The sequence below is a fragment of the Lissotriton vulgaris genome, chromosome 2_1, assembly GCF_964263255.1.
Source record: "Lissotriton vulgaris chromosome 2_1, aLisVul1.2, whole genome shotgun sequence".
Lineage (NCBI taxonomy): Eukaryota > Metazoa > Chordata > Amphibia > Caudata > Salamandridae > Lissotriton > Lissotriton vulgaris.
In genome coordinates, this window is record NC_141687.1 from 1384536760 (window position 1) to 1384559602 (window position 22843).

At 43.3% G+C, this 22843-nt stretch overlaps 1 protein-coding gene across 1 annotated transcript in view; it reads left to right on the forward strand.

The window, feature by feature from the left end:
* The window catches only part of LOC147732612 (contactin-associated protein-like 5), a 1641055-nt gene that overhangs the window by 835196 nt on the left and 783016 nt on the right, over window positions 1–22843 (forward strand). Inside the window, exon 8 of the mRNA XM_086957122.1 lies at window positions 15231–15495. Within this exon, the coding sequence (XP_086813248.1) occupies window positions 15231–15495 (265 nt within the window). The remainder of the gene's footprint in view (window positions 1–15230; window positions 15496–22843) is intronic.

A 22843-nucleotide genomic window follows, 5' to 3' on the forward strand; every position in this document is an offset into this window, starting at 1 on the left:
CTTGCATTGTCAGTGGGGCTCACAGAGTCACTGTTTTTCTGGATTCTGCACGTGTTCATGGGTAGGTTGTGGCATTGGTGATATGGAGGGGGCCCATTTGTACACATTGTGGACGGGGGCCTACTTGGTGTTTTTATGTGGGCTACAGTGTGCCAGGGGTATCAGGGGCATGTTTCACTATCATTGTGCATGTGCAGTGTACTACACAGGATTGTGCATGTGTGCCCCCGTCCCCCTGTACCTAGTCGTTACTCACACTGTTGCTGTTGGGTCAGGTCATATCGAGCTGTATCCAGACCCCTAACTCCTTGCACCGTCTCCACACTGATGACTGTGGCCACCATTTCCTCCAGCTCATTCAGCTCCTCCTGTGGTGCAGGACTCCCACCTCCAGTCGCCTTTGCTGCTTTCCTGTTGGCGGCGAGTTTCTGTTTGGTCTGGCTTTGCACATCATGCCAGCGCCTCTTGACCTGCTCCATTGACCTCCTTGACACTCCGATTGCATTAACCTTGTGGACGATGGACTGCCACATTTCCGTTTGTGTTTCCAATGACGCAATGGAGGTGATGAACAGTTGTTGGCATTGTTCTAACACCTCTGTGACGATGATCCCATCTTCCTGCGGACTGAACACAGTCTTCCTCTTCCTCTTCTCCTTGCCCTTCCCCAAACACGGGGTTCCTGGCTGGTCCTCTGTGGGGTTTGTGGGGTTCGGGTTGTCCTCTGCACTCGCTCCGGGTGCATCCATGGTGCTACGCAGTTTGCTTTGGTGTTTTTTTTCCGTTGCTTTTATAGTGCATTTTCCCGCATGAGGCATGGGAATTGCAGGCCTGTTGCTGGTTGTTGCTGATTTTTGTACAGTATCGCATTTTATCGTATCATATTTTGTATCGAAATTTGGGGCATCGCATCTTTTTTGGCGTTCCTGTTTCGCATTTTTTCTGCTTCGCGTTGATTTTTACGGGGTCATTTGGCGCATTATCCTGCTACTATCGCATGGTGTCGCCAGGTTGGGAATAGAACGGTAAAACAGTGTTATTTTGTCGCGATAGACTGCGATATGCAATGTTCCGTTAAGCTAAATTTGCAATGTTTATCACACGTTCTTGTCAATATCCCCCATTGTTTCCACAGAACCATTTTGTGCCACTCAGACTCAGAGAATTTCTTGACGGTAAAAGGATACGCGCTATGAAATTAATACCCTTGAGATGATAGATTTCTTTTGCAAAATACCCAGGCTGTAGTCCTTTAAAAATGTCTCTTTAGATGTCTCATATCAGTATTGTTCGATTCTACTAATATATTATTTTCCAAGTCTCACAGTAGAATACAATAATTCTGCACCAGTTTGACATCTATGTCAGCACAGAGGCTTATCAGTGTAGACAGCGCTGTCCTTTCATGCGCATATGAGCTCCTTTTATTAGCTTGCTCCGTACAGCAGAAAATGTCTATCTGAAAGAAACACCTGTTCTTTAAGTATGCATCTAATGGAGGAATGTGCGTCATACATTGTAGTTTCTGAAAGGCAAACAATAATAATAAAATAAAAACCCTTCGATTTCAATGTACTTCTCATCTCAATATGCCTCCTTTAATGACAGGTCGTGTATCTGACATGAATGAGAGTGTAATATCTTAATATGTATGTCCACATCTCTTCCTTGACTCCACCAGTGGAATTCTGTAAATGTGATGTCATTTAGAATGTTATCATTGGATTCATCACAGTTGGTCTTGGGCTGAGAACCTAGCCAGGCGCTCCTGGTGGGGCTTTCATCTTCATTGTAACAGCTTGTAACTTGTAGAAATAAATCTACCTGAAATCTACCTTCAGTCTGGACCCAAGTTACTACATTTATTTTGGCGACGATTTAAGAAAGAACCTGCGATTTCTACCTCTCAAGTTCAAGTGGCAGTGTCTAGAAACCTCAACTCATCTTCTCTGCTGTCAAGTCAATCAACTGTCAAGTTAGCCCCACCAGTGACCTCTGCACCGGTCGCCCTCATCATCAGCCAGCGAGAGTAAGCAAGCCACTTCTCAACCCCTGTCTTCAGCTATAGTTTCTTTGAGGGTAAGAAGCCACTCCACAAATTTGATGTTTACCTGCTGAATCTGCAAAAACAGGGTGAGCCTATCTACTTTACCTATGCCTGCAAGTCAGACTTTTTACGTTGTGTGCATGTCTTGTGACAGAGCATAGAGATACAGAACATAGATGAAGGCGAGTGATTTAACCTGACTAAAAGAACAGTTGAAAATAATCTACACAGCTATTTGCAGCATAAATTGCTTACTTGATAAATAAACAGCCGAGCAACTAAGCGCGAAAGTAATGAGCGGCTGAGAGGAAAGGATACTGTCTTTGTAGTTCAAATAGCTCTCGAGCAACCAAGCGTGAAGTCAATGAGTAGCTATGTGGAAAAAAATTTGACAGTGCTCACATTTATCAATAAGTGAAATGAGAGCTTTCACTAGTGAGCTTTTACCGGGAAGTCAACAAAAAGGAGAAACTCTGTACGCCTTTATTCAGCCAGACTTCTCTTAGGACATCAAACAGCCTTTTACGCATGCTGTGATGTTTGTGGTGTGTATGTGCGATTTGAAAATAGCATTTGCTGATGTAATGAGTGTGCAAAATTATGCTGTCCCATTGTTTCATGACTGGGAGCTGATTTGATGGTCAGCCGGAGCCATCTTGTGACTGACCGGATTTTGAGTCATTTGTGTCGCAGAAGACGTTAGTCCCAGGAAGCTGGGGATGCTCACCGAGTATGGCGAGACGTTAGTGTCCACTCAGAGAAGAGGAAGATCCAGGATTGTTTTCAGCACAGTGACAGCTACTGATGACATTCTGAGTAAAATAGTTTAAGGCGGTCAGAATGCCAGAGAAAATGTGCATTTCTTACAATGTGGGATAAATTGCTTCTACTGTAGTGTAGCCTACACAATCTTCAGTGTTGGACTCCTTTGCACCAATAAGTAAGTTTCTCATTGTGATGAAGCTCACAGATAAAACAACATTTTTTTTTAGAAATTTGTTAAGTTGTTATCATCAGCGGGGATGGAACTTTAAGTATTTTGTTAGACTTCCGCTCCCTAAACAGTGAAGCACTTATCTCATCATAGAAATGCATACTATGTTTGTGACTGAGACAGTTTATGAGTAAGCATAACAGATTTGGACCATTGCATCATTACTCAAGCCACCCAGACTCTCAAAAATGTGAGAGAGATGGAGATCCTCTACTTTATACCTCACTGTTTCATATACTGTGACAGGACAATCATTAAAACATTACTTGAGTGTGGCATCTCACACAATTTGTGATTTTGCTAGTGTACCACCCACCCACCCATTCTATTCAGTATTGTGATTCTGCATAATGTACATTAAGGAAATTGATTTTGATAAATACGCTACCAAACCAGCCGCTGTTGCCGCCGGCAATCTAGCATCTTCAAGGGGGAGAGTGGATACTCCAACCCCCAGCTGTCCCAGCCCAGAGTAGGGCCTCAACACATGACATAGGCGCAGGAGCGCCTCTTAGCTGGCTGAGGTGTCCTGCAGCACCTCAAACCAGCCGCTGTTGCCACCAAAATTGGTGCAGCTTCGAGGCGGGGTGGTGACTCCGACCTAGGGTGACCAAGCGGCATAGGTGCAAATTCAGGACAGTGAGTGCAAAAATTCAGGACAGAGGGTCAAAATTCAGGATAAAAATTCAGGACAGAAGGTCAGAATTGAGGACGAAAATTCCGGACAAAAGGTAAGTTTTGCATATACATCAGAGGAAGTCCTGCAATAGTGCATAAGTAAATAGTCAACCAGCATAAGCACAAGTCAAAATAAGTTTATTTTAAGTTGAGAGAACCTTGCACTCACTGCATCTATTCTGTATGTGAGTGAAACATACCTGCGTTTGCATATTAAAAAAACAAAGAGAAGAAAAAGATCACAGCTGAAGACTTCTCAGATCTTACATTCCCATACCTGCCAAGGTTTAAGATTGCTTACGCGTGACATTTTCATAATTTCAGTGTAATTTTGAGTGACATCCAAGGACTAGGAGTGACACTTTCTCAGGAGGAGCAAAATCAAGCAATGAAGACAAGGAAAACATATAAATATCAGAAAAACACACAGCACCAGAAATTGAAGGGCAGTAAGATGTGTGAGAGGCCCCCAAGTGGAGCCTGAACCAGCCTCACTGACGCTGAACTCAACTTTGTGCAGACTGTGACTGAAGTGCAGAGCTCAGCTCAGGCACTTACTTAACTCATCCATTCTCTCATCTGCTTGCACACTCATTTGTCCATCAATACAATCGTTTAATCTATTTATCCAACGATCTGTTCATGCTCTTAGTAATCTCTGCATGCACACAGTTATTCCTTGATACATGTATTCTACTATTCATTCACTAATCTATCCAAGTAGCACTCATTCATACATGCACTCACTCATCCATTGACTCAGCCACCTTGTCATTCATCTGCGCACTCACCCACGTACCTCGTCTCCTCTTGCATTCATTCATCAACCCACCAACAAACTTGTTCATCTATCTATCCTCACCCATTAATACATTCTTGCAACCATTCACATATCCCCCCAAAGAGACTTACATGCAGAAACTCGCCAATCAATGTAAAAACACTAAACAAAAAGCTATCACCCATATTGTAGCTTGTTTGAAGTGTTTTACTCACATATCTGCCAAGGTTTCAGTTTCGTTATGAGTAACATTTCCATTTCTGCAGCTTGCTTACGTGTGACTTTTCAATACATTCTCTGTGACACTTTAAGATACACTTTATAATGTACTGAATAAAGCAGTTAATTTCTCTTTGGTTTAACGTATTTGCCAGAGAGGACCTTGAAAAAGGTACAGCGCTCACTCACCTACTTCATGCTTCTAACATTGCAGCCCTAAAAGCATATGATGTCAAAAAAACAGCACAAGTCATTTGTGACAAGACCACCAAGGACACCTTTCCCACTTTGCAGAGTCCCCTGTGACAGTGCCTTTGCACGGATCCTTTGTCACACAGTTTGTTCTTTTTTTGGAGAGACCTTGGCCCCTTCCACGTTATTGCTATACCAACACTTGACATTCTTATTATGCCAAAGACACATTGCATATTATACTGTAACCCACTCACACTATAGACGTCTACCATTTTCAAGGACTCATGGCAAACCTCTTCAGAGATGCTGAAAGGGTTTAATTTATTTCTTTTTTCAGGACGTTTCGATTCCCCCTCACCCCCACTGGAAAAAAACACTAGACCCGAAATGCGGTCACTGGGCAGAGAGACCCATTATCATTCTGTATGTGATAATTAGGCCAACATACAGAATGATAATGGACCTGATAGCAGTCTGTGCCAGGTCGGGGAGGGGCTGCTGCAGGTCACAGATCACAGCCGGAGCGTGAGAGTTACCGGCTGCTTGCAGGGGGCAGCTAAAATTACGGACAAAAGGCGTCCGTGAAAGAATCCTTCACGGACAACGGACAAGAGGCCCACATTACGGGCAGTCCATGAAATTTAAGGACGGTTGGTCACCCTAACTCCGACCTCTAGCTGTGCTGGCCTGGAGGAGGGCCACAATGAATGACATAAGCACAGGAGCACCTCTTAGCTGCCTGAGGAGTCCCGCAGTGTGGGAACCTCATACCAGCCGCTGTTGTCAAAGACACTGCCGCATCTTAATCAAGGGGGTGAGTGGAGACTCCAACCCACAGATGTCCTGGCATGGAGGAGGGCCACCATGAATGATGTAGGTGTGACTCCTAGCTGCCTGAGCTGTCCCGCAGTGAGGGCAGCGCATGGGCAAAGACTGTGGCAAAAGCAGGTCCATCTGCACCCGTCCATGGCCGTCTAAGGCCGGGCCCTCCATCTTGGCTTTAATGCAGGATCTGCAGGAAACAGGTGAGAACACACATAATTCTAATTTCAGTGCAGCAGAGGAGTGCGGGAGGAATGAGGGGGGTACTGCACACCATTCAGTGTCTCTCGACTCAATGTTAGAGAGAGTAGTGGGGTTCGTCAGAGCGGCAACTGTCACTTGACTATGAGGTCTCACTTCCGTTGTTGTCACCAGGGGAAGCTGTAACCATTGTTGCTTCAATTGAGGGCGAATAATTATTTCTGAGTGCCCGAATCCACGCTAACAGGAGCATAAACCTCAACATAAGTACCAGTTACAAGACTGCGCCACTTAGCCACGCAAAAGCATGCGCAGACTCCCCTCTACCAAAAATTGCAGCAACCAAGAGGAAAAGGGTACCTAATAAGCAGCTACTAAAAGGAAACACATGTCTAGAGCTGCGTCTGGTAATAACCAACTGCTCGCATGGGCACAACACATCCAGTTGGATCAAGATTCGCGACCAGACCCACAGATCTTGAATAGTAATATTACGTCCAGCAGTGCAACCCGCAGTGCAACTCCAGGTCCTACAGAAGCAGATTCCTCTTTTTGTGACGTTTTGTGCAACAGACTCAGTGACATTCTGGGTGAACACAGTTGAAAGCACTGTTGGAGTGATTGAATGCTCTTGAGAGGTAATTAGATGGCAGTAGTTTCCCTTTTGAATCGCACAAAGCCCACAAAGACACTGACCGCACTACCAGCGTTTTGCCTCCCATAGCACCCTATGTTCTACTTTTACCTTGTGATACTGCCTTGCATAGATCCCTCAATGTTTCCCAAGTCAACAATATTCTGAATAACCAATGGAGACCAGTTATATCGGCCTCACTGAATGGATGTAACCTCGCAAGAGACAGTAGACCAATAGCCTCGAATTCCTTGCAGAAGGACCGAACCTCCAATCTTACATGCACTATCCATAGAACAAGGCATAGTACTCATTCAGGTAGCTGCAATGCACTTTGTGCACCGAATCTCGAGAGGTTATAGAGTACTTGGATACTCTGGCTCATCCCCCAGCAGTTTTGTCACTAACTGGTAGTCCTGGCAAGAGTGTCACCTTTGAGGGCCAATCAAAGAGAATCTTGGGAGGAATTAAAAAACAATAGTGTTGCTTGGCTTGCCTAACACAAAGGCTTTAACTTCACTCACAATAATAATATACTGATAGTCCGGAGGGTGGGCTGGATCAGTCGGTCTGAGAAAACCTTCGCAGGTGACTGTATTGTGGTTAACTTCTGAAGACCATCACTCGCACATTCTTTGTTAAGACAGCAGGAAGATAGCCACTGCCCTGCTGCCTCCCCCTAGGTTACTTTTATAAACTGGCAACAACAAGGCTTCCGACCCCCTTTCCACACCTTACATTGTGGAACGGGTTCACCATTCTAGAGGGTTTAGATGGATTGGATAAACTGAGACTTACCCCTGTCAATAGGACCTACTCAGCCACCACTGAGTCAACTTCTGATTCTGTTCCAGAGAATATGAATATGACAGGTTTTAGTGTAACTGATAGTCCTACAGCTAACACACTAAGAATATTGAGCTGGAATATAGATGGGTTACAAGCCAAACTATCATGCCCCGGCTGGCTTACCTTTATTACCCGGTACGTTATAATGATGTTTCAGGAGACCTGGCTAAGAAGTGACGTGCATATAAAATCCAGCATCTCCATCAAGGTCTGGGAGTGCGATTGGGGGTTTGGCTATTTGTGTGAACATCAAGGCTGAAGGCAGCGCGAAGGCCCTTGAGACAGTTGACGCAAATATTTGCACAGTAAGGTATAAGAGGAGACGGACATTTTACCTAACTAATTTTTATAACAATGACTTTACCAGTGTGCCTTATACCAAATGGATATCTTTATTTGAGCATAGTTCTGCTCTTCAGAGAATCACAGCCTTCAGTGACCAAATCGCAGGGTTTGGCATTGGGGTGATTTTGATGCACGTCTCTGCCCAATATCTCCTTCTCATTCCCATATAGGGAATCCTTATTCGAATTCCATGAAGGGCATTGCCAAACTTAAGAGTTCGAATGCAAGATGTCGTGAGCTGTTCTCTTAATTGTAAATGGCATGGACACTACTTACAGCGACATCGAAGCACCCCCTACTTTTAAGGGCCGAAGTCGGACATCTACAATAAATTATACTTTTATATCTTTCAATTTCGTAGACTCGCTGTTACATGGCAAAGTATGATCCTCTAGCTACAGCAACCCCAATCCCATTGGAACATTATTTCCCTTAGCTCCAAAACCCTTATTCAATAGGTAGAAATATGGGCCTGCCATCTTGACCCCTCTTCAAACAGATCTAAGCACTTATTTCGGAAAGTGATTAGTTCAAACCTCCCTTTTATGGAGGCATTCCTTACCCAGGCTGATATTACTAACCCTGCAGCTGCCGTGTTTGTCCATCTTTGCGACAAAATCAAAACAGAGCTTATGGTACCAATCCATAAACCAACCAGTAGACCACGTTTGTTTAATTGGGAGTGCTCTGTTGCTAACCATCAGCTGCAATGGACCCTTAAGGCTGTTCCGAAGAACCCCCTGATTGTGGCTAAAGCCTGTAAGCAGTATAAATGGGCTATAACTAGCAGGAAAGTGGAACTACTTAACACCTTCGCTGCTAATGGAATTCCCCTCCTGTGCTGTCCCTCATTGAAATGGGTGTGGTCGTGACGGAACCATTCCGTCATCAGCACAGCCCAACTGTGACTGATGACGGAATGGTTCCGTCACAAGCATCGAAGTGATTAATCAACAATGGGCCTCCCTTATCACAGCGGCAAATATTAAGAACAGTAAATGTTTTTTGGGCTGCTGTTAAAGAGATGAAACAATCTAACCCACCAGAGTCCAAGATTAATTGTAACATTTCAAGACCGGACTGGGAGGCCCATTCTACTAGAATATATGCCCTTGAAAGCCCAGACACCAACATTATGTCTGACCTTATCCATACATCAGTACACCTATCTCTGGAAGAGGTAGAGGAAGTTTGTCAGTGGCAAGGCATCTGGCCGTGACCTATTGACCTCTTAAAGCAGAACCCCCATTATTGCTGAATGTTTTTAACAGCCTTGCGTTTGCCCTTGTTCCCACAACATGGTCGGCTTCCATATTAGTACCTATTTTTAAACAGGGGGGCCGCTCCCAGCCCAGTTTTTATAGGCATTGCATTAATCAATACCTCTTTAAAGATTTTAGGTAGGGCCTTATATAATCACATCAACAAGTGGGCTCAAGAGAAGTCAGTACTCTATCCTAATCAGCAGGGCTTTAGACCTAAGGTGGGTACGATAGAGCAGTGCCTTAACCTTAAGTTAATTATTTGGGAATATACTATATCCCAAAAATACCTGGTATACCTTGCATTTATGGATCTGACCACAGCATTTGACAATTTGAATCGTTCAAAACTGTGGTCTATCTTAATTTCCCTTGGCCTGGATGGAGCACTAGTGCACTTTTTGGCATACTTGCATAGAGGCATGAAAGCAAGAAAAAGAATAGACAACTAACGAAAGTGTCAGAAGATGTAGACATCATGAGAGGTGTGAGACAAGGCTGTGTTTTAGCTTAACTCCTATTTAATTTGTATATTAAAGATCTCCACAATTTGTTATTCACTACCACTCCTGATGTCCCTAAGATACAGTGTTCTTTTTTACAAGCAATAATATATGCTGATGATGCCGTGTTGATGGGCCACACCCCAAAGGCGTTCTCTTTTTTTTAGTGAATGTTTTTGTAAAGTTTATGGCATCATTAGATCTGCAAACAAATTTCAATAAATCCTTTATTATGTTGTGTGGCTCAAAAAAACATAACATGTCATCCCTACAAGTGGGTGACTTAAGTTTACATTGCACAAGCACTTTTTCTTATCTTGGCATGAATTTTAGCGATAATGGCTCTTGGAAAGAAGATATAGCAAATAGTAGGAGTAAACTCTCCAGGGCCATATGTTCGCTACTCAGCTTACCTTTTCCTCGAAAGGGGAGAGCCCTAGTCCCCCTACTCCAGATCTACTGATCTCAATTCCTTCCTATTACCACCTACGGGGCTGACGTTTGGGGTACTGAGAACTGCCGCCAAATCCAGCTTGAGGAGCACAGATTCTGAAGGAGGGGCGCTGATTTCTAGTTCCAGCTTTGTATGTCACAGTGAGTTGGGCATCCCTTATGTTGAAGATTATATTAGTGCCTGCCTATTGCTCCTTTGGTTGGTATTTGGAACAATACAGAGGCAGCCCTCCCAAAAGATGTCATAAAAGATTGTCTCCCCTGTGACAAAGGTAGAAAAATCCCATGGTTGATGTATATTGAATCTCATATGCACATGATAGGCTGTAAACAACTGTTTGAGAATCCAGGGGGGGGGGCTCACACTATTAATAAAAAAACAGCTTCACACCTTTTGGTTTAAATTTGCACATGGAGAGAGGATATTGAGGGAGTCAGGCAAACCCAGAGTGACAGCCTATCCTACCAGAAACCCTGAGAGCAAGTCCCATCCCAAGGATACCTTACTAGCCCATGGGTCACTGGAAGGGCACCCTGTTGTTCCACTTTAGGGAAGGCACATTCAAATACCTGCTTAGCTTCCCACTTGGTTTTGAAGCAAATCTGGATACTCGCCCCTGCCCATGTAATGGGAGGTCCAGACAATCAACATTAAATTTTTTATTGTTCTGTGATTTTTATTTATTGAATATTAATGGTATTATATTACCATTAATTAAGAGGCTACACATTACTGACTTTAGAGAAGCTTGTGATGTATTTCTCCAACTGACCAATGAGGGTGTTTTTAATTGTGTTGGACTGTTCTTGAAAATTGCAATGAGGGCACCAGTAATCAGTGTTTGCCTTACAATTTTAACATTTTCGGTGCAGGGAAGACCAGGCTTCGCAGTTCGAGCTGGACTGCTATCATGAGGATCAGGGTCAGGACTGATTTGCATATGGCTGGGGTGATGAAGTCAGCTAAAGAATGATGATGGATTCAACCCAGATCTGTGATTGGGGGTGAGAGTCTGAAAAGTTGCTTATGTAGCCGAATAAAGATTTCTTAATTGAATTGAACTGAAAACGCTACCATCTACTAATGGGGTTCTTTAGACAAGGGTAGGCGTTGCCCTTCGTGCTCTCCATTCTACCTCTGTAAACTGAAAATGAAAGAGTTGAAGCTGAGGCCACTGTATGGTTTCCATACAATTGCTTTAGTTTTAACAAATGATTGTGATTACAAATTTGCTATCAAGCATGCTTCTTTGACAGCTGCTGCTGTGTGAGGTAGAATATGCAACCTAAACTCTTTACCCTTTTGCAGACATTTTCTCTCTTATCCCACTCCCTCCCCTATGAATGTCCCCCAGTGCCTTATTGAGAACTCATTTCTCTTCTAGTCTCTACTAGCCCTCCTTCACTGTCTCCCTGATTTTTATACTTTGAGTGTGTTGTGCCCTTGGAAGGCTCAGTTATCTGCAGAATCCATACTCATTTTCGACATCTGAGTTCTCCATAGACTTTGGATAAGCAAACAGAAGTAGACCACAGATTTTTCCACGGTGTCTCTTACTTTTAAATATTGATTGCTAGATTGCCTAGTAGGGACCATATTCTCGCCCCATGTCTGTAGGGTCGGGACTGCTGCCTTTCTCAAAACGTATTTTTTTCTTGTTTCACTGCTAGTAAAAAATTAATAATGTCTACATTCTTTCGTATGCAATATGGATGTATATCTTCCAATGGTCGAGCTGGTAACACTATCTAGGGAAATATATCAATCTGCCTTCCGATTATCTCCAGGTTACTACATTTTACAGTGCATTTTGATATGGTATTAGGAGATCTGCATCAATGCAATGTGTGGCACTAAAATGCCCCAGCACACGCTTTGAGATTACTGGACTCATGCTTTGTCCAACATTAGTCCTTAAACAACACCCTGTTGCTGCTGGGGTTCTATTGGAAGGGCAGGGGTTGAAACTACAAAAAGTAAATAGAGTTCATGGAGCCCTCTTTTCTGCTGCCCCATGTTTGCAACGCCTAAGACCAGAAGAGCAAGGGCAGCACAATGGGGATGCCAGGGTTATGTAACTACACCAGCCTTTTCCTATTTTAGGCCCATTGCTTAATCAACGTGCCTCTTGTTTTCAAATGCAAATGTCACATTGCACTTTTCAATCTTGTAGAGACTGCTGCTGTACAAAATGCTAAGAGAGGACATGCCACTCTGCCCTCATCCTCCTTTTCGATCAGATATCAGTTCAGAAATGTGTTACAAAAGGAGGGGTGTCACAGTGTGAACGCTCTCTTTGTTTCCCATTCTTTCAGATAGAAGGGTACACACTTTGTGAATAGTCCCAAGTAACCTTATTTATCAAGGGTAATAGAGCAAATGGCTCTAATTGGCTTCTTTACCTGACCACTAGGCAAATGTTACTATCACAAGGAGAGAAAGCAGTGCCTCCACTTAGCTCAATCAGTTGTTAATGAGTTTTCAGAAAAAAATCATACTTCTCCCTGTACCTAACTCCCTGGCTAGCAGAGTTGAGAGTACCTGAACATCCCCTATCAGACGTGTTGGAACTGAGAATACAGGAAACGATGGCTGGAGAGTGTACTCCGCCCACAAACTGTCCACTTCCCCTTCAAGTCAAGAAGACTAATGTCACTTAGGTCCTTATTGTCAGTGGCATGCTAAATAGGTTGGATTTCCCAGCCCCCTGAGATACCAATACTAGGTGGTTCCAATCACTCGCAACCTCCCACTCTGCACTCACATCACACCTAAAGGAGCTCCACTGGTTTACTCTTTACAAATGAGCACAATTCAAACTCCTCACCCATTCTTTCAAGGCACTCCATAACACTGGCCCAGCATACCTCAACAAACGCAACTGCTTTCATAAACTTTGCAGCAGCAGCGCCCTGCGCAGGTAAGAGCAGTGGGGCAGTGGGGCCGGGTTGGGGTGGATTTGAAAGACGACCACAAGGGGAAATCAAATAAATAATTAATTTCCCTTTGTCGTCGTTTGTGGAAATCCCCCCCAACTGGCCCCACCACTCTTACCTGCACTGGCCGCTTCTGCATTCTAGACACCTCTGCTCATCCAGGCTCATACTTACACAAAACCCATGCATACGGAAAAAGAGATCTGATGGTCCAGCCTTCTCCTACTTTGCTCCAAAAGCATAGAATGACCTACAGCTACAAATGAGTCTCATCATCACCTCTTGAATTCCGCAATAAGTTGGAGACCTGGATTTTTTAGCAGCCCTACTTGGCCCTAGGCGTGCTCAGGCTCACACCTTCTCAGCTCCAGGATCGCTCCTGGGTGATGGTGCTCTCTACGAATCTGCATAACATAACTTAACCCAGGTATACCCAGGGGTGAGGAGAATCCGGTCATTATACAAGAGAGATGGAGCCACTAAGAAATGAGGACTCACCAGGAGAATCAGTAATTCTGGGTGCGATTCTCCCAAAAATCTATGATTTTGGAACAAACTTTCGCCCAGAGATTTTGGCTGCTTATAGCAGCTGAAGTCTTCAGGTGAAAGTTAAGATATCAGCAGTGGTCCCACAGATTTCATAATTTCAATGAGAGGTAATTAAGAGGCCACTCATAAAGAGGGGCTTAGAAGTGAGCAGGGGACCCTAGAGGAAAGCCTGATGGTTGAGGCTCACTGTTTCCCACCAGTCATTCATAGTAAGATCTCAAAATACCAACCTAAATAAATGGGCAGTAAAAACGTTGGACGCTGATGGTAAACTGATCAGAATTACCGGATGGTAACAATTCCCTGGGGTATATCCATTACTATCCCATTCAGTTTTACCCCAGCAAAATTGTACTTACCTATTCTGAGTTTTCAAGCTCCCAAAGCAGGATAGTGCCGCAAACCTAAGTTATGAATCATGAATTCAGAACATTTCCCTCGCTTTCCGTGGTACAATTACTCCAATTTGTATCTGTTTGCGCCCAAGTCCAGATTGAACATTAAATTCAGAATGAAGCCCATGGACTTTCTTAGTCTTTGGTGGACTTACACTTCACGATTGAGATAAACAATTTGCTAGAAGAATTTTAGTCGTTTTTTTATAAATTGCCTTCTTTTATCATCGTGTTTTAAGGTGAATAAACATGAAAATGAACAGAACAAAGACAATCTGGCACTTTACAAAGTGGACAAATCATGCATCAATGAATTGCTATTGTTTTCTTGTCACCAGCTACCAAGGTGGTCAAACACTTGATAACAAATCTAAAAAGGGACTGGATTATTGCTATTTATTTATTATTTTGGCTAGCAATAATCAGTATGACTTCACATATGATAACACGTTGTTACCCAAGACATTAAAATGTTACCAAAATGCTTATATAAGTATAATGTGAATTTCATTGTCATTGGAACTCATTACATCATTGCAAGAATTTGTGGCTACATCAGGAACATATCTGTTAAAAACGGTTATGCAGTTCTCTCTTTTGCTGACAATTTTAAATGCTGTTGGGCTTTCACAAAGCCTGATCTAAATGCCGGTTTAAATTTGATAACAATATATCTTTGTAAGTCATACCTGCTTAATTTGTGAAAGAAAGAGTGCAGGTACCCGAAGCTCTGCTCAGAATCCGGTGGCTGATTCGATTAATCATCGTCAGCCTAAATACAAAGGCCTAGTATTCTTTAATCTACTACCAGACACCCCCTGCCCCTTTTTCTTACACTTGCAGGCTCCTGTTTTCTGTTTGTGACGGTTTTGCTGTCTTTTTCTTTCTCCATCTTTCCGATCTATGTATTTTTCCCTCTCTTGCACTGGGTATATATCTGATGCGGGAAAAATATGAGCCAATCGCCAAAAATAAGTGCTGGTGCTCCCACTGGCAAACACTGGCTTAAATTAAGCACTGCATTTGACAATGAAGGTGATATGTTGGTAATGGGGGAGCCCTTGCATGTCATTGACTTTGAGCTACAATTCCATGCCACACTGCAAACATTTTCTCAGACTCGCCACAACAAGCTAAACTGAAAGCCTGTGGAGGGTCATCTGGGAAGTGTTGCATTTCTTTCACACCCCTCTATCTCTCTTGACTTCCTCATGAAGATAACCTGTTCCTACATATGTAGCTAAATAAAAAATGGACCAGTGAGGGTGAGGACACCAATTTATGAAATGTGCACAGCGGTCAATAAAGACTGATATTGTCCCTCATTTACACTACCACTAATATTGTCATTGTAACATTTTTACAGGGTAATGTGACATTTTCCTGCTCCAAGCAACACATTGTTCCAATCACATTTGTGAGCTCCAGCAGCAGCTTCCTGTTCTTACCGGGCACTCCCTACATTGACGGGCTATCGGTCAGTTTCCACTTCCGCACCTGGAATCAGGACGGTCTTTTGTTGTCCACTGAGCTCTCTGAAGGTTCTGGAGTCCTTCTTCTCTACCTCCTTTCTGGAAAATTAAATCTTGTAATCGAGAAAGCAACAAAAATCTCAGTGGAGATCAGTACAGGTACTGCACCATTATTGTCCCTTTTTATCTACTTCATGGTTGTGTTTGACAATGCTTCGTGTAAAGAAACTCTTTAGATGCAGAAGTATCATTGAGAGGCCCAAATATATAATTATGTAATGGGAGTCAGAGATGTGCAAAGGAGAATATTATTTTGTTTCTAAAGACATTTTTTCCAACTGAGAAATTGTTTCATTATCGTACTGCCCTAAAATAAATAGAAGTATGATAAAATTCAGTGGGTCAGCATGAGATTTCAGCAGTATTTAGTCAAATTTAGGGTTTGGCAGATAGTTATTCCTTCCCAAATGTGCCTTCTTACAATTGACATAGGATATATTATACGTGGAATAAGATTGGTGGGATATCCGTCCTGTTTGTGGAGGGTGGTGAGAGCAGCAAAACGTCATTTAATGCAGAGTTTAACTTAAAATGGTATGAGTCATCTAAGAATGAATTTTGTACAAAGACTAAGCCAGAAGGACAATTTCCCAGGAGACGCTACTTTCAAGTACAGTTGCATGCTGCCATCATAGAAGTGGTAGGAGATATGGCTGAGTTTCATAAGAGAGACTGTTCACATACTGCCTACAAAGTCTAGGAGAGACTGCAAAGCCTTGTGATACAACCTGTTGAAGAGGTGGGGATTTGAACCATTATATTTGATTGTATGTGGCTTGGCACCAAATCTAAAGGCAAGAGGAGAACCAGCTTAATAACGTTCCTCTGGATGCCATTCTTTTCTCAACAAACCTTAGAAGTATGGGATGTCTGACAGTTTCAAGTACAGCAGGGTGATCAAAAAGGGTTAAAAGGCAGGAGCCCCCTTTATCAAGAAAGAGGAGTACATCATCAACGATTTAAGACATTGCAGTATGTGGTGGTGCAGTTTGATATGAATCCTGATTGGAAGTCAACCATAAGGTCGTTTAAAGCAATGAGTTGTCTGAACTAACTCAGCGCGGGGACACACTGTTTTTGGGTAACCAGGCGCTTTATAAATGGTTTTATTATTATTATTTAACTTTCAACTTAGAATTATAATACTATGACCAGAAAGGTGGATTTGACACTTATGGGTAGCTGTTCATGTCTTTTGGTTCAGCTCGTCTCCTGTGTTTTTTAGGAGTAGGGTATTGTTAGACCTGAATCCTTCAGATCACAATTCCCCAAACATTTTGATTTCACCTCCTGGGTTTAGCTGATTGTCATGTTAGGGCCTTAGGGCCTGGGGCACTTTTCCACTGTAAATGCAGTGCAAAATTGTGTACACCCTTCCTACACATGTTAGGAAGTGGTGGTTACCAGCATGTGTCCAGGCTGCTGTGCACACCAACACTGATGGTGCTCTTAAATATGTGTCCATTCTGCAGTTGCAGTCTGGTGTGTGCACTCCCACCAATGGTGCTCCTAAATATGTGTCCAGCCTGCCATTACAGGTAGGTATGTGCATTGCACCAATGGTGTTCTTGAATACGTGGCCATCCTGCCATCGCAGGCTGATGAACGCAATTGTGCGTTTATGCAGACAGACCTGTTTAAGTCACTAGCCATCCTGTGAGGACCTTTTACTTCCATCCGACTACTCCAAAGGTACATCTTAAGGGGTGAAGAAAGTGGTAGATGAAAGGCAGGCAGGTACACACGTGTTTCCCCTGCCTGGGTAGTGAGGAGTACCAATGAATGTTTTACTGCTTATGCAGTTTGATCTCCACATAGGCTAACATGAGGGAATGGTTAAGATCACTTCAGGCTGCAATAGTGGATTGCAGTGGAGCAGCATCATGATGTTTCCTATTGTTAAATTCGCAGCTACAACCTTTTGCCAGTGGTACAGGTAGCTTTGTCATCATTCGCACAGAAATGCCACTTCTAGAAAGTGGGCATTTCTGTGCTCTAAACTCTTTCTGTGCCTCGCGGCTTGGCTCCAGTCCACACTAAAGTTTGTGGAGCACATCTAGACATTCCACAGCAACAGATATAAAACAATTTCCATACAAATTGAACAACAGACTTCTGTCATTTGCAGGCCGGTTGGAGAGATTGGAGGAAGAGGTTTTGACACTTGGCCTGTGGAGTCAGATCATGGCACCACTATAGATAAAGATCGGCATTCCACGACCTCATGGCAGACAGGACTGAAATTTAGGGCAAACATCTGTGGTTCAAAAGGAGGTACTTTGAACCACCCCCAACTTCAAAGGCACACTCCAGTATAATTACTGGTGCCATAATTCAGCATGGGGTGAGATATGCTTGTGGGGACGTGTGACCGAAGAACTTGGAACTATGTGGTGCAAATTGCCAGAGGACCCTGTTGTGCACAAGTAAGATTAATGCCATTGACAAGTGTGCTCTCTAAAGGCTGGTTGAGCTTTCCCCCATTCTTCAGAGGTCTCAAAGGTCAAAGATCTCTTAAGAGTGACCCACATTGCCCACCTGCCACACCTGAATCGTGGTGCCCTGTCAAGTGCACTCAGCGTCTGATGGATTGCAACTGGTAGCGCTGAGTGTGCATGGACCTAAGAATTGTGCCTGGAGACCAGATTGCCTTGTGTGAAGCCCTGAACCAGGGCACACATCTAAGGCATGTGGCCCCCACATCGTGAGGAACTTGGCACGCTTAAGCATCTTGATGGTGAGCGAATTCACTGGTTGTGGTACCCAGCGTGGCCTGCTGGGTTGATTGTGCTGCATCTCTCTTGTGCGACACGCCAAATGCATGTTCATTGCGTGCGGTGTCCAAATCACAGGTTGCAACCCTCAGAGGTAGGGGCTTAACTGTAGTAGTACCTTATTCTACCTCATGAAGTATTGCTGAACTTGTAACTGTGTGCGTGCCCAGCGTTGTCTGGTGTGACCAATATTGACGTGCACCGAATATTGTGCCACATTTGCAGGGAGGTAAGGATTTTGCAGCTCTTAACACTGTGTGTGACTGGAGCTTTCTGATTCAGACAAAATGAATGTGCACCAGATGTTTTGCCTCATTTCCATGGAGGTCTGGAATTTTCAAATCTTTGTTGTGTGTGACCTGAATGGTCAGGTATAACCTGTATCATCGCACAGCCAAAGTTGTGCCTGGCTTGCCTGGGTGCATCTCTGATAAACATGTACCTGACATGGTACCTCTTTCTTCCTAGAGGCTCCCCTGCTTGAATCCCCATTCATCTACTGTTTGCTTACTTTGCCCACAGTGCAGCTGACCAACTGCCCACTCATCACCCAGCCTTACCCGAAAACACCCTTTTGCCAGGCAGTATTGCCCGGCTCATGCCTTGATGGTGAGCTTCACTGACTGGGTTGAAGGAACACTTATGAGAACAATCAGAAGTGGTTCAAGATCCTGCCTGACCCTCCCAGTGCTTTGCAGAACTGGGCTGGTGCCAGAAGGCCTTTGGAGACCTCTTTGGTGTGACCATCTATTGTCCTCTTCCTGTGTCTGTTCTGCATCCTGTGGTTGAGCTTCTCGAGTTCCTGCCAAACCCCTTTTGCCAACTGCCTTCTAATTGACTGTGCTGCCACCCCCCCCTGCTTCCTGTGACCCTGACTAAGTATGACTTCAGTCATGTGCGGCCTAGTGCCCGGGGACGACGATGGGGTGTCCCCTATACGGGTGTGTAGGATAGTTGAAGTGAATTGGAGGACGAAGGGAGACTTGGGGCACCTGGTCTGCAGTGTGTAACCAATTGAACAGCTGGGTATCAGCTGCATCACATTAGGGTACTGAGTACCCAGTGTGTGAGTGCTTCTGTATGAACTTGTCTGATATCCGTGGTGCTGCGCAACAGTGTGAGTGTGTGTGTGGGAATGACAGCATGAAACCGCCGGTGATTCAAAACACTGGGCGGCAGTTTGACTGAAGCATACGCTGTTTTTTGCCAGAATAGCACTATGTTGACCATTGGTTTTAACCGTGCGGCCTCAGCCCGCAGTACTGCTAAAAAGGGTTATAATTAGTTGTACTTACATATTTCTGATATCATTGCAACCCACCATGCACTAAACTGCTCGGTGTGAAAGCTTAAGCTTAAACTGAAGCTCAGTACAGTAGTTCTGAGTTGGTAATGGCGCCAATCCAATGATAATGGCAATAGGCTTGATTGCTGTGCAGGGTGGTATTATGCCAGATGCTATAGCTCTGCTTGTTTATAATTCAAGATTATTACAAAGGCAAGAGGCCTGGTGTATTGAATGTGAAAGAATATGGTAAAGTCAATAAGCCTTTAACAGTGGATTTCTATCACATTATGTGCTAGCTGTCTAAAGGTATTTATTTACATGTAATCTTACACATTACAATAGGAGACAAGTGTTTTAATGTTAGTAACCCCCTATGGCACACCCTGGGAGTAGAATTTCTTTGTGATGATTCTTGCTAAAGGGGATAGATATTGTTTTGGCAATTTAATTTTGCACATATTTGTAAATCTAACAAATGTATACCAGGTCACTGCCAGGATATGCACACTTCAGTAGAGCTGAGTAGAACATAGTGTCAAGCCACTGGTGAAGGCTAATAGCCTTATCAGTTCACTCGGTAATATTATGCCAGATTCCTTATGTGGGATTTGTTTGTAATGAAAAGCCACAACAATGCAAAAAATTCTTACTTATTATGAAAATCATGCGTTAAAGGCAATAGGCTTTTGAGGGTGGTTTGTTATAATACTGCGCTCAAGCCTGTTGGTAAATATTTATTTCGTTACACAGAATCTTAGAGATCACCATAGTAGACAAGGGTTTTGGGCTTGGTTATCCACCCAAACAAACCATGAGGATAGATAATTTGCACTGGGGTAATTTGTTTTAGCCTCTATTAGTAGGGCTTTTCTATTGTTTTGGCAGCTTCATTGTGTACATATTTGTAATTTGATTATAGTATACCTTATGGTTGCCTTGTGGAAAGGCTTATGACCAACATAGTAGGTCTGAGTTGGTTATGGTAAAAAACCAATTATAAAGGCTATACACCTTATTGTTCATAAAGAAAAATTACAATAAAGGAAGAAGGCCTGACATGTTGATTGAATGAAAGTATTTGTTAAAGCCAATAGGCATTTAATGGTTGTTTGTTATTACTATAAAGTAAACCCTAAAGATAGTTATTTTGTTTTTATAAAATATCATAGATTACCATAGTTGGCAAGGGTTTTGTACTGGTTAACCGCTCTGACAAAGTGTGGGTATAATTAATTTACACTGTCAAAATAATTGTTTGTCTCTCCAGGGAGATATAATATTTTCCTCTGCCAAATGTAATTTTGTATACTATCTGTGACAGTATGCCTTATTGGTGCCTTGAGGGAAAGCTTAAGCACAAGACAGGAGGCTTCCTTTGGTTATGGTGAGAAACCAGAGATAACAGCTAGAGGCCTGATTGGTTCATTAGCAACAAATATTTCCAATTTATAGGCCTGATCTGTGTATTGTGAAAAGTTAGGATACACACAGTATTCCTGAAAAGCATATGTTAAAGTAATTTAACGGGTGGACTGCTATTTCTCTATATTAAAGTTTACAGGTAGTTTTTTTACATGTAAATGTTACAGATTACCGGTATAGGGAAGGCTTTTGCTGTTAGTTACCACCTCTGAAAAATAACCCATACAACCATGTATATAAATATATAACCATATAGTTATATGGATGCCCTATGCAATAACTCTGTTCTGCCATTTGTCTGTTGCTGGAGTGTCATTTACAATCTGCTTCATACTCTGACCGCTTACTGCTTAGGATAATGTTATGTTACTGTCCATTTCTAGAGCGCACATTCACCAGATGGTTTCTTGGCGCTAGTTTACTGATCAGACTTCATCCCCACTTATTGGTAAGCCTGTCTGAAAAGCCATGTCTCCAAGAGTTTCCTAAATGTAGCAAGGTCAGGAGTGGACCTAAGGTCCAGGGGCAGGATATTCCATACTTGTCGGGCAATAACGGCAAACCTACACCCTCCGATCCTTAGTTTTTTTCCAAGAGGAGATCCCCTGAAAATGAGGGTGGCAAGATATTAGTTCTCTAGTAGGGAAGTATTTTATGATTCGAGACTTCACAAATGCAGGGTAATTTAAACACCGGGACTTAAAAAACAGACAGCATGCGTTAAACATATTTCACTGTGCGAATGGCAGCCAATGAAGGTCCATGGTCGCCTGGGAAATGTGGCTATGTTTGTGCAGGGTGTGAGCAGCCTGATTTTGGATTAGCTGAAGCCTGTGCAGGAGGACTTTGGGACAGTGCTTAGTTTGTTAAAATAATAAGTGCCAGGGCTGTCACCAGGAGGCCTCTGCAGATTGCACCACCCATTCCCCCTGCCAGCACTGCCGCTGACAGTACAAACAGACCTACGAACATCAAACTCCTTCAAGTGTGGCACCTCAGACTATTCAAGGCCCCCAAAGCTATAAGAATGGCTTGGGTGGCTCAGTATTAGTAATTTTAATGTATATTACATTAATAGGCAACTGTTGTTGTGCTCATTTTGAAAAAAACGCGCCGCCATGTTGCAGACTGTCATAAGACCCGGTGTTGGCAATTAAGTGCCGGTGCTGGGTACCGGAAACCACAGGCTTAAATTAATCACTGCTTTGGAAAGACCCGGGTAAAGTGACTTGGTGTAGTCAATTCTAGCTGTGACTAAAGCTATGATTACTTGGGTCAGTGTCTCCCTAGTAAGTTTAGACAACATACACTTTGGGATTGGTGTCCAAACTGATTCCAGACACCCCTACCAAGTTTGTCAGCCTGTATACCACATGGCTCACAGTGCCACTAGAAAACCCTCTTTCCAAGGAGAGAATAGTTCTTGGCAACTATCGAACATGACAACCCTGTCCCATCAGGGATCGTGGAAACAATGCTACTTCTCACTCAGTCATTCGTGCTCACTTTGTCTTGAAGAGAGAGATACATAGAATAAACGATGGGGACGTTTCCCGATAAGTATTTATTGAACCAGCGTCATTCTAGTGTAAAATAGGTGTGCTGAAACAACCATTAGACAGTAACAGATATAAATGATGATTAACCTCTAAACAATGAATACAGGTAAGTATATAAAATACATGAGAGTAATAAAAGCGTACTAACGACCTACGATGCGTCTCTAACTAGATGTACCTGAATGTACCTAGCATGGATGTGGGTGTAAAGCCAAGAATCCCTCCAGGATAAAGTCAACCCCATTACCTGAAGTGAGAGACTGTGGGACCCCATTCTGGTCTCGAGGTGGACACCCCGCAAGGGATGTCAGACCACTGCGAGCTGGAATCTGCATGCAGGTGCCTCAGCATCGCGCGTCAGTGTGTCGACATGGAAGTCCTTTTCTCCTCTCTCTACCTTCGCA